Raw genomic sequence first — 15703 nt, 5'->3', positions numbered from 1 at the left:
GTGTGTGTGTGTTTGGGCAGGGCTGCAGAGAAGCGCAGCTGATGTGTGTGATTCTCTGACAGACCCGCTTGTATTGCTGATCTTCATGAGCATCGGTGAAAATCGGCGAGATAATTTGAGCCTATGATTTCATCTATACGTGTTCATGCCGGAACCGCCTTTATCGTTTATTCATTCGCGGAGACAGACCGCAGAGATTTGCTCCAGGACTGACATTATGCGCTCGGTTACCGGGGGGTGCTGATGCTGACATTCCCATCTTCCACCATCCATCTGATTTACGCTTGTTTATTAGACATATTTAGCCGACATGTCCATGAAATCAAAGACCGGCGAGTCGGTGAAGGTGGTGGTGCGGTGCCGCCCGCTCAACCGTAAAGAAGAATCGTCGGGTTATGAGAATATCGTGCAGATGGATGTGAAACTGGGCCAGGTGGCCTTGCGGAACGCCAAGGCGGGTCCGGGAGATCTGCTCAAAACCTTCACGTTTGATGCGGTTTACGACGAGTGCTCCAAACAGGGCGACCTGTATGATGAAACGGTGCGGCCGCTCATAGACTCGGTGCTCCGCGGATTTAACGGCACCATCTTCGCGTACGGACAGACGGGAACCGGGAAGACGTACACCATGCAGGGCCAATGGCTTGACGCCGAGCGCCGCGGCATCATCCCGAACTCCTTCGAGCACATCTTCACGCACATCTCGCGCTCGCAGAACCAGCAGTACCTGGTCCGGGCCTCCTATCTGGAGATCTACCAGGAGGAGATCCGCGACCTGCTCACCAAAGACCACAGCAAGAAGCTGGAGCTGAAGGAGAGCGCAGACTCAGGGGTGTACATCAAAGATCTGTCCTCCTTCGTCACCAAGAACGTGAAGGAGATCGAGCATGTGATGAATGTGGGCAACCAGACCAGATCTGTGGGCTTCACCAACATGAACGAGCACAGCTCGCGCTCTCACGCCATCTTCATCATCACTGTGGAGTGCAGCCAGCTTGGGCCTGATGGACAAAACCACATCCGAGTGGGAAAACTCAACCTGGTTGATCTGGCAGGCAGTGAGAGACAAACCAAAACAGGCGTCCAGGGTGAACGTCTAAAGGAGGCCACCAAAATCAACCTGTCCCTTTCTGCTCTAGGAAATGTAATCTCGGCTTTGGTGGATGGGCGAAGCTCTCACGTTCCCTACCGAGACTCCAAACTCACACGGTTGCTCCAAGACTCGCTGGGTGGAAATGCAAAAACCATCATGGTGGCCACTTTAGGACCGGCCTCCTACAACTACGAGGAAACCCTCACCACCTTGCGTTATGCGAACCGCGCTAAAAACATCAAGAACAAGCCACGTGTCAATGAAGACCCCAAAGACGCCCTCCTGAGGGAGTTCCAGGAGGAGATCGCCAGACTCAAAGCCCAGCTGGATAAACGCGGCATGCTCACCAAGAGAAAAAGGAGGAGCAGGAGGCTGAGGAAGATTGGTGACGAAGAGGTGGAAGAGGAAGATGATCTTGAAGATTTTGATGATGAGGAAATAGTGGAGAAGGAGGCGCAGGAGTATATGAAGGAGCAGCAGGAGGAGCTGGAGCGGGAGAAGGAGGCCATCAGAGACGACCATTCCCTGGTGGCGGAGGAGAAGCAGAGACTCCTGGAGGAGAAGGAGAGGATGATGAGACACCTGAAGAAGGAGCAGGAGGCCACAGAAATGCTCACAGCCAAGTTTAAGGTATGTGTCTGAGGACTGATTGTGTTTTTGAGCATCAATTTGATTTATGGATGTGTGTGCATGTACGAGTTTAACTAATGTTAGAATATGGAGATTACAGGTGTCATGCTCGAATTCAGGGGTTAGTTCACCCAAAAATATAAATTCTGTCATCATTTACTCACCCTTCACTTGTTCAAAACATATTTGAGTTTCTTTCTTTGGGTTTCAGCAACAACGCTTTTAATAATGTCTTATTTTGTGGTCAACAGAAGAAAGAAACTTAAATAGATTTTGAACTAAAGTGTTGAATCCATAAAGGTTTATAAACCACATGAGCGAGAGTAATTTTAAAAAAAATTTGGGTGAACTACACCTTTAAGTAGAAAGGCAGACAGACAGACACAGACAGAACGATAGGCAGTCAGACAGATAGATATACAAACAGACAGACAGACACATAGACACAGACAGTCAGACAGAAAAATAGATAGATAGACAGACAGACAGATAGATAGACACAGACAGACAGACAGACAGACAGACAGACAGATAGATATACAAACAGACAGACACACAGACACAGACAGACAGAAAAATAGATAGATAGATAGATAGATAGATAGATAGATAGATAGATAGATAGATAGATAGATAGATAGACAGACAGACAGACAGACAGACAGACAGACAGACAGACAGACAGATAGATAGACACAGACAGACAGACAGATAGATAGACACAGACAGACAGACAGTCAGACAGACAGACAGAATCATAGGCAGTCAGACAGATAGATATACAGACAGACAGACACACAGACAGATAGATAGATAGATAGATAGATAGATAGATAGATAGATAGATAGATAGATAGATAGATAGATAGACACAGACAGACAGACAGATAGATTTACAAACAGACAGACACACAGACACAGACAGTCAGACAGAAAAATAGATAGATAGATAGATAGATAGATAGATAGATAGATAGATAGATAGATAGATAGATAGATAGACAGACAGACAGACAGACAGATAGATAGACACAGACAGACAGACAGATAGATAGAGAGATAGACACAGACAGACAGACAGTCAGACAGACAGACAGAATCATAGGCAGTCAGACAGATAGATATACAGACAGTCAGACATATAGATAGATAGACAGACAAACAGACAGATAGATAGACACAGACAGACAGATAGAAAGATAGACAAACAGACAGAAAGAATGATAGATAGATAGATAGATAGATAGATAGATAGATAGATAGATAGATAGATAGATAGATAGATAGATAGATAGATAATCAGACTGACAGACAGATGGATAGACAGACAGACAGACAGACAGACAGACAGACAGACAGACAGACAGCACATAAAAAGTGCAGAATAGGCCTACATTATTTAATTTTCCCTCTCAGAAAGTTAGAGTCAGGACAGCAGACATGTGTCCCAGTCAGAGCTGTGCTGGTAATCAATCAAACGGCAGAATCAAAAACAGGTCAACAAGCACTGTGTGTATCAGAGAAGCAGAGCAGAGCATCCATGTGAACATCCATGTGCTTTGATCTTCGCTGTCACATCACTGCAGAACCATGACAACAGAGAATTCCAACACAAGCTGAGCTGACAATACTATGCAGAATCCTTTTATATCTAAACGAGACAACAGCTGCTTTACTCCAATTATACAGTTGCTAGTGTGTGTGTGTGTGTTTGTGTGGGTTTTCACATTGGTGTTGTTGGGTTAAAGAGAAGTAAATTTAATAATGGTTGGTTACAGCCCCTTAGCTGAGCAGACAGACTCAATCACAGAGGTCCAAACCGGTTCACAGCTGATGGCGGACAACATCAGCCAATCATATGCTTTTGATTTTTCTCGGTCATCATTAAGCCAATCAACAGCCTGTAGGCAGGCAGAGTCTCTTTACCCTATGGTTTGAAAGCATTGATTAACATCCTTATATCAGTAGAGGCCTAATGTCCGTCATCAGTGTGTGCACTAGTTTTGATGGTTTACAAGGACAGTTTTTTGTATAATGATATAGATCTGACCTAGTTGTACTTTATTATGGTGGCTCATGAGGACCTGCCTGACATCCTTGTAATTCACAATGCTTAACAATCATACTTAACGGCAGGGCCAGAGTGGGACTCCATTTCAGCCCTGGAGTTTCAAGACTTAAGGTGCTTTCACATATAGACTTTTTTTTCGGAACCTGTCACGTTTCCCCAGTTAGTGCGGTTCGTTTGGCATATGTGAATCCAGCAATCGCGCTCGGATCCATGTCAAAATAATCGGTTCGAGATCGCCTGAATGAGGTAGTCTCGGCTCGATTGAAACGAACTCTAGAGCGGATCGATTGTAGTGAGAAAGCAAAACGATCCGAGCCTGGCTATATCACAGTGTATTATGGTTATGTAATAGTCATATACAGCTATAAGAAGAGAGAATGATGAGCAGGGCGAGATGTCATTCCTACTGGGAAATGTGCGTTTCATGTCAAATATGGTCGTGAAAGCATGCTAACTATTAACGAGAGCTGTTTATCCGTTAAGAAAACTGACCGAACTGCAGTCTTTGTTTATCTGTTATTTCTCTCTATAATGTAAAGCCTATAATGCATAATTCAAGCCAAGGGCTCTGTATGAGAAGTCTTACCTCTGACTTATACTTGGTGACGATGTCTGTGGGTGTCATTATTCAAAATTAAAGCGCAGCTTTTCGCTTATAATGTCTTGTTGCTCATTGCCATAAATTAAAATAAGGACTAATGACAGCTGAGCGAGACTGCAAAATAAATCCTGAAACTCTGACCAAAGTGAGGAGAGTTTACTCACTCGTGACTTGTTTTAGCTATTTTGGTCCGTTTAGAAACTTTGCCATCTGAAAGCCAACCGCACAAAGTGCAACATTGTAACAATTTTAATCCCTGTTTCAGAACAAAACAGGTGTGAAAGCACCCTTAGACCGGCCCACTTCAGTTCACAACTGACCATAATAAAATAAGGTCATTTCCAATTCAGTACTTCACAGTGAAGATTTATTTGAACAGTTAACACAATGTAATGTTTAATAGTATCAGAATTCTGTAAGAATCATAAATATCCAAACTTGAAATGAAAAAATATCAAACAAATACAATTATATATTAAGCTATACGTATAAAATAAAGATTAAAACTAAATGTATTGAATTTTCTAATGACACTATCATGTCTTTTTCAAGGAAACAGCTGCTTTAAAACTTTTCTTTTTATAACACTGTTCTTTAAAACATCACAGTGTCCTTTTCTGCTATATCTGAATATATATTCTGTGCAAATTTGTTCACAGATATCCAGTCCTTAAACACAAAACAAATTTGTTGGCGCCAATAGCCTAGTGGTTAGAGAGTCGACACATAACACCAAGGTGCTCACGGTAACCTGAGTTCGATTCCCGGCTTTACTCCCCACACTTTCCTCTCTGTAAAATCTCCACTGTCCTATCCCAATAGTAATTTGAAAACCCCTAAAAAAAGAATGAAACAAGTATTGCACTGTTATCCGACTTTTTTAACCACAGTATTGCTTTTTAAAGATGACCTTTTTAGCTTTCTGATCAAGTTAAGTCAGATTTATTAATGTAGTGAATCATCTGATTTCATTAATTGTCTCAGCCAGGGCATTTTTTATTGAGCAGGTGAAATATTCACTAATATTATAATTGATTATTCAAATTCTTATATTCACTCAATGACAATCCTACCTGGCCATTTTAGTAAGGTTACGGGGCCTGGCTCTTCACTGTTAACAGCAAACTGGACAAGAGGCTGCTGCTGAAGAGCTACAGCACAAGAAAACGTTCGGTACATAAACGGTGGTTTGCTAGCTCAACGTTAACTTACCGGCTGTTTCATCGTCTTCACGTGTTGTTGTACTCTAGCTGCCGCTGGTTTTAATGAAAAGTGTATTCCGCTTTTTTAAATCTGGTCTTTTCAGCACCACCTTTGCGCTTTTTATTATCAATTTTTCATCTCTTGCGGATCTCTTAACAAATGATTTTGCTGATGAGCAAGGTGCCGCTGTTGGGGAGTCGAATGATAATTACGTCATCATTAACCTGCGGGCTGCATTCTGCTCATGGGGCTGTGAGAAAATAAATAAAAAGAGTGGAGCTGCGGTAAAATAATGAAATAAAAGAGTATGAAAAATAAATAAATAAATGGAAAAAACTGCAACTGCTGAGAGTGCAGGCAGCTAAGGACACCGACCCTCGCGGCCAAAAAATGGATCGGCCCACTGGGAGTTCTCCCGGTCCTCCCGATTAGCCAATCTGGGCCTGCTTAACAGTGTCTGGGTTTAGAGGTAGGGCCATCTAATAATCTTTTTTTCTGTAAAAAAAAACACATGGGGCCCGATCATACACCTGGCGCAATAAAACACGAGACGTGTTTGATGCGATTTGTCGTTGCGATTTTCAGACCAGCGCAACATTTTGCTGCACTTTGTATAAATAGCAACTCCATTTGCGCCACTTTGTGGACTCATCTGTGTGCTGGTCTATAAAGGAGGTGTGTTATGACGCATTGTTGACGCGTTGCTATTTTGAGGAACTGAAACAGACCACACCATTGACCAACTAAAAACAGGTCTAAAGTCCACGTTAGTTATGCACCTATGCAGGTTCAAATGCTTAACATAAACAGGATGTGCAGCAATACACAAATATCTTTACATATGAAAAAAAAGAAATTGTTACAAAAATTATTATTTAAAATGAAAAACACTACCTCCATGCCTTCATGTCGGGAGGCTTTTTTCAGTTTATTCATGACAATTTGCATTAGTATAATGTTATTATTATTAGCAGTATTAATTATTATATTTAAATTTATATTTGTGATAATAAAATCAAGTTTAGATTTGTCCACCTGTCGGGTTTTGGACCATATGGGGCATAGCATGTGTGTTTGGATATAACTCAGTTTCCTGACCGCACCTCGTTATAATTGTTCATTTATTTGTTTGCTAGAAATTAGAACTGAATTTAGAAATAGTTTTGAAGCAAATCTTTGTGCTTAACAAACGAAATTAAATATGTAGGCTGATGGATGTCTTCAGTGGAGTGCGTACAACACCGTTTCTTTATCCACGAAAGTAAAGGAGTAAAGAGTAAAAGTAAAGTAAAAAGAAAGTAAAGAGGCCGAATGGAGGAGGCTCGTTCTTTATCCTCAGGCTGCAGATGCTCTGTTTAACTGTTTTCTCGCTAGTCGTTCAGTTTTTATACTTACAAAGTCTGCTATATGTTAATAACAAATGCGCCATGGCACGATGCAACTGACTCTTAAAGGGAATGTAAGATGAGACTCTGATTGATTAAATGCACGTTATGCTCAAAACACACTTATAACTCATTAAGAGAATAAGCACAACATTGTTGGACCGTATTTTTCCGTCCTTAAAATAGCAAAAGTAAATTCGGACACGCCCTTAATGCTTTTGACTTTGCACGTAGATCGTTAAAATAGAGCCCATAGGTGTGTGTAGCTCCGCCCTCTTTTGAAAAGAGCACAATCTCATTTAAATTTAAAGCAACAGTCACCAAATTTACACAATTTAGGTCAAAGCCTAAAAGGGGCAGTTTTCTAGAGTAACAAAACATTATTTGTGTGGTATATTGAGCTGAAACGTCACATACAAACTCTAGGGACATCAGAGACTTATTATCTAAGGCAGGGGTGGGCAAACTCGGTCCTGGAGGGCCAGTGTCCTGCACAGTTTAGCTCCAACACTAATCGAACACACCTGAACATGCTAATCGGTGTCTTCAAGATCACTTGAAATCTATAAGCAGGTGTGTTTGATTAGAGTTGGAGCTAAACTGTGCAGGACAACGGCCCTCCAGGACCGAGTTTGCCCACCCCTGATCTAAGGGGCATAATAGGTCTCCTTTAAAATATAGATTTTTTCGATTTATAAATCAATATAATTTATTCTCTGCAGTAGTCATGTGACCTGATGCATCTTGTGATGACCTAATGCAAGACATCATATCTTCACGTGAGCTTGTGCATTACTCATTAGTGTATATAACATTACGTTAGAGTGTATAAAAAAAACGTGGCATGGTGGCTCAGTGATTAGTACTATCGCCTCACATCAAGAAGCTCTCTGGTTCGAGTCCCGGCTGGGTCAGTCGCATTTCTGTGTTTGCATGTTCTCCCTGTATTTGCGTGGGTTTCCTCCGGGTGCTCCGGTTTCCTCCACAGTCCAAACACATGTGGTATACAGTAGGTGAATTGAATAAACCAAATTGTCTGTATGTGTGTGAATGAGAGTGTATTACTGGGTGGAACTGCTGGAAGGGCATCCACGGTGTAAAACATATTTTGGAATAGTTGGTGGTTCATTCCTCTGTGGCAACCCCTGATGGGACTAAGGGACTAAGCTGATGGAAAATGAATGAATGTATTAAAAAAAAATGAAACAGAAAGCAAGGTTGATCTCGCTGATTCTCCTATCAGAGGCGCCTGCTGAAGCGTTGTCCAGATGCAGGACGGGGGGCTTCGATTTTATAAATAGCCATCATCATTGGTGGGTCATTTCCTGACAGGTGATGACTCATCACAACCTCATCCTGTTCCCTGGGCTCTCAGCCAATCACATCGCACAATTTCAAACAATAACAGCAACACAGGAAGCACATCACTGTAGGTCTAATCAGAAACACTCATGCACTACTCACTGTACAGAGGTATTTTTTTGTAAGCCAATCCATTATTAGCTATCCATTAAAAGCTATTAGTTTCTAGTTAAAGATATTAGTAACTAATAAAGTGATGTATCTAATAACCTCCTCTTTTCCAGTTTTGATTGTGATGCAATAATGTGCACCTTTTGTAAAGCTGCTTTGAAACAATAATAATTGTGAAAAGCGCTATACACATAAACTTGAATCGAATCGAGATGAATTGAACTGAATTGCAGTGGATTAGCATCACCATGGTTGGTTCCTTATAACACAATATGATTTTTCCACTGGCATTTTTACATAGTTGCTGAATATATGCTCCTGTTACTAACAAAAGTTGAATATTTTTATGCTTTTTGTTCATAATGTTACAGTTTTTCTCAATTGCTTTGGCACATTTCTCGAAATAGTCATGATTCTCTAAACTGTGAGTGCAAATCTCAGAATGGTTTGCTGGAACTTCAGAACTTTATTGCATGACTGCAAAATGCAAAAAACTCACCCAAAACATTGAATTTATGCTTCAAAACCTAGTTTTCGTGTCAGTAATTTGGCCACGGTCGCCAAAACAAAAAGTTCATTTGTCAATCTACACTGTAAAAAATTAATCTTGAGGCTTGTAATTTTCATTAAAAAAAATTTATGTGGTCATTAAAAAATGATGGTCATATTTTCTTAAAAATTTGATATTCTGGATTTATTATAAAATATTGAGAAGACTTTGCTAATAAAATCAAGAGATAAATGTAACTTATTTTTAAGGGAATCAGTGCAATTATAAGGCTTGGGGGGTGGGGGGGGGGGTTTGTACGGTCACGAGAATTACTCTAAGTAGTGGTTATTTGGGGGGGGGGTTCTGCTGTTGGACGTTGTGAGAATCGCGCTAAATGAAGGGCAATATCGCTGAGAGGTGGGGGTACAGTCTGAGAGGGACACTTCAGCCAATTAGGGCAGAGGGGCAGCGGCTATATACCCCCCTACACCCCCCTGTGCATGGCCCTGGTAGTCAACATTCAATGTGGATCAAAATTATCCTACTGTAAGACAAGAATCTGTGTTGCTGAATTGTTTTTGGACATCTTTGATGAAATGTTTTGATCCACTTCAAATCTTGACTACTATATATGCTCCCAGACTTAGTTGATTAAAATCGTCAACTATTCCAGCTTATGTTTTATCCTGCCCTTCCAGCTGCAACCCAGTGTTGGGAAACATTTATGTACAACACATTTAAAATAATTGACAGTAAACTGAACCCATTATTAATGTGCAATAATGCAAAATGCTGAAATATGGGTGGCACGGTGGCTCTGGGGTTAGCACATTCGCCTGACAGCAAGTAATTGCTGGTTGAAGTCCTGGCTGGGTCAGTTGGCATTTCTGTGTGGAGTTTGCATGTTCTCCCAGTGTTGCCGTGGGTTTCCTCTGGGTGCTCCGGTTTCTCCCATAGTCCAAACACATGCGCTACATGTGAATTGAATAAGCTAAATTGGCCATAGTGTATGTGTTTAAATGAGTGTGTATGGGTGTTTCCCTGTACTGGGTTGCTGCAGGGCATCTGCTGTGTAAAACATATGCTGGAATCGTTAGTGGTACATTCCGCTGTGGCGACCACTGATGAATAAAGAGACTAAGCCGAAGGACGTCACGCTGTTTTAATTACTGCAGTAACCAAGCCAATGCCGTTATATATTCACGCTGATGTATAGGCGCCACCTGCTGGAAGAGAGCGAATTTGCATTTTTATTACAGTTTTTCTCAGTGGATTTGGTGCATTTCTCACAAAACTGTTCACATTTGCACAACAGTTAATGCATTTAGTAGTGCAGTTTAATAGTAGCAGTTTCTCATTCCTTCCAACAAATTGCAAATGCTTTTGGACAATCATCAATTGCTTTCATACAACTCTCTGCTGTGTTATAACATTATCAATTGCTCATGTCATGTCAGTCAAAATTAAACAAACTTGTGGATGCTGAATAGTCACTCCATATAAAACTAATAGTCCTCATTTCATTACTTGAGTCATTACATACAAAAATGTTGAACTAGTTATCAAAATCTGTCAAGCGAAGTTTATTAAAACTTTTAAATCATTTTTTCCTGAAAATCTAAATTGAACAATTTCATGAAGCATGTACAGACCTGTGTATGTTGTAGGTTCAGTTCCAATATGTACTGTAATATTGTTTACAGTTGTGCTCAGCTCTACCCAAAGGAAGTTTATGTTCGTTGTAAATAAGGGTGTATTTATTCTTTTGCACAATGCTGTGAATAAATTAGAACTGTAAAAAACATATGCAGTAACATGGTGAAACATACATATTCAGTGTCTTGTACTCAGATACTCAGATGTCTAACTTTACTGTAGTTTTCAAATGGCTGTGTGAATAGTGTATAGTGCTGTCTTGAGCATTTTCAGCAAGTGTCACCAAAATCTGACCTTTTTTGCATTGGAAAACATGTACAGAGTAAAGTTTTCATAATGAAAACACGACAAGGCCATTTGACCATCTTGGTTATAAACAATGGTGTCAGGACTTTTCATCTTGATGACACTGACACTCTTATTGACATCAATACTTGCTTTTGAGGAATGAGCTCTCCATTTTGAGCAAGTGACACGCTTTTGCAGGTTATCAACTGGGTTTTGCAGTTTGTAATTGTTTTGAGAAATCCATTAACTGTTGTGCAAATGTAAATAGTGTTGTGAGAAATGCACCAAAGCGTGCTACAGTAGCAGACGCTTCACTCGTACAGTAGTGTGATCATGCTGTGACTCCAAACATAGCTCATGACTCAGATTTTGTCCCAGTTTCGAGCGAATTGAGTCTTCAGTTGTGAATCCCAGCGCTCATGTCCCTGTTATACCTGTGCATGTGCAACAAACTAAACCACTTCACACACACTTTTAGCCTTAAATGTCTATTTAATTTCTGGTTTAATTATAGTGTAATTTTAAAAAAGGATATGGAGGCGATACACACACACAGACAGACAGGAAGAAACATAATTACACTGTATCTTCGGGACTTATTTGTGTTTGTGTGTGTGGTTGTACAGTACAGTATCATACTACTGCATGGTATTTTTTTACAGTATATACACTATATGAATGTGATTTTGTTATAGTTGCAAATAAAACAAAGATTCATACTGGAATATGATTTTTAAGAGAACATTTGTATATTAGTTTTTTACATCACTTTCTTTCAATCATCCACTGATCGATAGATAGATAGACAGACAGACAGACAGACAGACAGACAGACAGATAGATAGATAGATAGATAGATAGATAGATAGATAGATAGATAGATAGATAGATAGATAGATAGATAGATAGATAGATAGATAGATAGATAGATAGATAGATAGATAGATAGATAGATAGATAGATAGATAGATAGATAGAAATAGTACTTTTGTCCTATTTCTTACACATCTGGGAACACAATATCGACGACATGATGGTAACAATTTGAAGATGTATGTTAAAGGATGTACTAGAAATACTCTGTCTTTGTATATACTATCAATACTCTTTAGTTTTATTCCTAACATTAAACATGATCAACAATGTGTTGTCAACATTAATGGACAATAGTTTTTTTAAGAAGTACATTCTCTTTTTCCTTTTTCCAAGCTTTTTCCTCATACAGACAGTCCATACATCCCACTTTAGCTTATTGTCCAACATCACAACCAAATATTTATAATTTGTTAGATAGATAGATAGATAGATAGATAGATAGATAGATAGATAGATAGATAGATAGATAGATAGACAGACCCCCACGATAATGTAAAAACCCAGCAGACACAGGATGTCAACATGATGTCTAATCGATGTTGTACCCCAAAGTCATGGGGACGTTGCATTTTGTGTGGAAATGAAAATTGGGTTGACGACAGAACTCAACGTCAGGCAAACGTTCAACCTAAAATCAATCAAATATCAACGTCTAATAATGTTACAGCTTGACATTACCACTATGACGTCTATCAGATGTTGGATTTTGGTTGCCATACCTGACGAATAAATGTCAGAATTTGATGTCAATATGATGTTGGTTTAAGATAGCTTGACGTTGGATTTTGGCCACTTTCCAACCCAACCTAAAATCAACCAAATATCAACGTCTAAGGATGTTACAGCTTGAGGTTGTGTGGACGTTAAAACGATGACGTCTATCAGATGTTGAATTTTGTTTGCTATATCTGACGAATAAATGTCAGTATTTGATGTCAATATGGTGTTGGTTTAAGATGTTGGCTTGACGTTGGATTTTGCTCACTTTCCAACACAACCTAAAATCAACCAAATATCAACGTCTAATGATGTTACAGCTTGATGTTGTGTGGACAGTAAAACAATGACGTCTATCAGATGTTGGATTTTGGTTGCCATACCTTATAAACAAATGTCAGTATTTGATGTCAATATGGTGTTGGTTTAAGATGTTGGCTCAACGTTGGATTTTGTTCACTTTCCAACACAACCTAAAATCAACCAAATATCAACATCATTTGATGTTGTTATTGAACATCAAAATAACGTTGACCTAAGATGCTGGCTAGACATTGAAATTTGGTCACCTGACGTCACGACTTAAATTTAACCTAATATTAACGTCTTATGATGTTGTGTGCCTGCTGGGAACAGTAATTATTGTTGCACAGTGTCACAAAAAATATGCCATATCCACATCTGTATCCCTACTAGACTTTACCATTTGAAGTAAGTCATTTCACTTTGCAGCCATTATTGAAACGCCTTTCAGGCATTTTGTTTAAATGGGGAAACAAAAAAGTTTTTATTAAATTTCATATTTGGAATCCCCAATAAAATTAAACAACGACTGTCTCTTAAGTTTAGTTTCTAAAAGTTGAATCAAAGATCATGACAGCAACCTCGTTTATGGCTGTTTATGTTAACGTGTTACACATTATCATCCTCTGAATAATGCCTTGTCTGTTCCACTGGTCTTCTGAAGTAATTCCCAACTTCTCCTCCAGAAATATCAGCGACTCTTCGTTTACAAGTTTGAGGGCGTTCGAGTAGTTGCTGTCATCTACAGGATGTGCAATTGACGAGACAGACTGTACCTCCGCTGTGGCAACCCCATATAAATAAAGGACTTTTTGCCTTAGTCCCTTATTTATCAGGGGTCGCCACAGCGGAATGAACCACCAACTATTCCAGCATATGTTTTACACAGCGGATGCCCTTCCAGCCGCAACACACATACACTACGTCCAATTAAGGTTATTCAATTCACCTATAGCGCATGTCTTTGGAATGTGAGGGTAACTGGAGCACCCGGAGGAAACCCACGCCAAAACGGGGAGAACATGCTAACTCCAAACAGAAATACCAGCTGGTCCGTCCAGAACTCGAACCAGTGACCTTCTTGCTGTGAGGCAGCAGTGCTAACCCCTGAGCAACCGTGTAGCTGTATATGAACATTTGGTATTTAAAAAGTATCCCTAGATAAGCCTAAATTACCTTCTTGACTATTTGATCAGACTTGCAACTACTATTATGTAACCATTACAAATAAATTAAACAATGGGACCACAATGTAGGCTCACTGCATGCTGTTATATAATATACTATGCAGTGTGCTGGTGTTCAGTTGCCTACTGTATGTGTGTGCGCTGACAGTAAACACCAATGACCGGCATTTGCTGAAATATTGATGTGTCAGCGTCTGCGTGCGGGTGGGAGGGGCTTCATGTTGGAGCTCCAGCCAATGAATTCTTCTGCAGTTTGAATGCATAATTACCCAGACTGTTGCCATGGTGATGGGAGGGGAGGGGGTGTGAGTCTGGATGGAAAGGTCTCTGTTAAACCAGAGCATCTTTACTGCTGAGATCAGAGTGTGTGTGTGTGTGTGTGTGTGTGTGTGTGTGTGTGCGTGTGTGATGACGGAGCCCTGCTGACGCTCCCCTGAGGCCACTGGCTATTTTAAACTGGCAAGAAAAAAGCATCTCTCTGTTTCTCCCTATTCTGTATCTTCTCCATCACTACTGTAACAGTACAAACGATACTCTAGAAATATTACTGAATATATGATAATGAATATTAATATAATAATGCATACAATAATTTGCATTGTCTTGTTGAAATATGCATGGGCATCCATGGAAAGAAGGCAGCATATCGTGCTTCAAATCTCGATGTACTTTTCAGCATTAATGGTGCCATCACAGAAGTGCAAGTTACCGAGTTACCTTAGCCCAGAGAAGTCAACTGCGCTTCTGGACACTGTTAACATAGGGCTTCCTATTGGCACAGTGCAGTTTTAACTGGCATTTCTGCATGTAACTACTTATTGTGGTACTTTACAATTTGTGCCAAAGTAGTCCTGAGCCCAAGTGTGAAAGCTAAATATTTTTATTACGTAAAACAAAATATGACAAGCATATATCCAAAAATACATAAACAAAAACAAAAAATATAGAAATAAATGTTCATTTAAATTATTATATTTATTAAATAAAATGACAAATATGCATAACAAAATAATTTATGCCACAAATAAATTGAAAACTAAATTTGGAAAAGATTTTGCATTATTTTATTTAAACATTATTTTATTTTATTTTAAAATAATTATTTTAGCTTGTTTTGATACATCTAGCTTTAAGATTAAATAGAAACGAATGTATAAAATGTAGTTATATCAACTAAAATAACATTATTTACATTTAAAGTGTGTAAAGGGTTTAGCACCAGCTTATTTACATTTATTTCCATTTTCATTGTGAATTAAATGTATTAAATATGTTTATATGTTTATTTATATTGCCACAGCCATATCATCCTGCAGCCCAAGACCGGTTACTCACTGAAGCTAAGTAGGGTTAAGCCTGGTCTATGCCTGCATGGGAGACCACATGGGAAATCTAGGTTGGTGTTGGAAGTGGTGTTAGTGAGGCCAGCAGGGGGCTGTCAACCTGCAGTATGTGTGAGTGCTGATGCCCCAGTATAGTGAAGGGGATGATATACTGTCAATGAGCAGCGTCTTTTGGATGAGACGTTAAACAGAGGTCCTGACTCTCTGTGGTCATTAGAAATCTTATGGCACTTCTTGTAAAGAGTAGGGGTGTAACCCTGGTGTCCTGGCCAAATTCCCTCCATCGGCCCTTACCCATCATGGCCTCCCAATCCTCCCCATCCACTGAATTGGCTCTATCACTGTCTCTCCACTCCACCTATAGCTGATGTGTGGTGAGCGCACAGG

General features: G+C 39.8%; 1 protein-coding gene across 1 annotated transcript in view; it reads left to right on the top strand.

Annotated features, from left to right (window-relative positions):
- Positions 1-15703, top strand: part of LOC130247456 (kinesin-like protein KIF3C) — a 44194-nt gene continuing 28491 nt past the window's right edge. The window contains exon 1 of the mRNA XM_056480687.1: positions 1-1723. Coding sequence (XP_056336662.1) covers positions 311-1723 — 1413 coding nt within the window. The 5' untranslated portion in view covers positions 1-310. The remainder of the gene's footprint in view (positions 1724-15703) is intronic.

This window comes from Danio aesculapii, chromosome 20, assembly GCF_903798145.1.
Source record: "Danio aesculapii chromosome 20, fDanAes4.1, whole genome shotgun sequence".
NCBI classification, from domain to species: domain Eukaryota; kingdom Metazoa; phylum Chordata; class Actinopteri; order Cypriniformes; family Danionidae; genus Danio; species Danio aesculapii.
The sequence above is the reverse complement of the archived record's forward strand: the minus strand, read 5'-3'. Positions and strand labels throughout refer to the sequence as shown.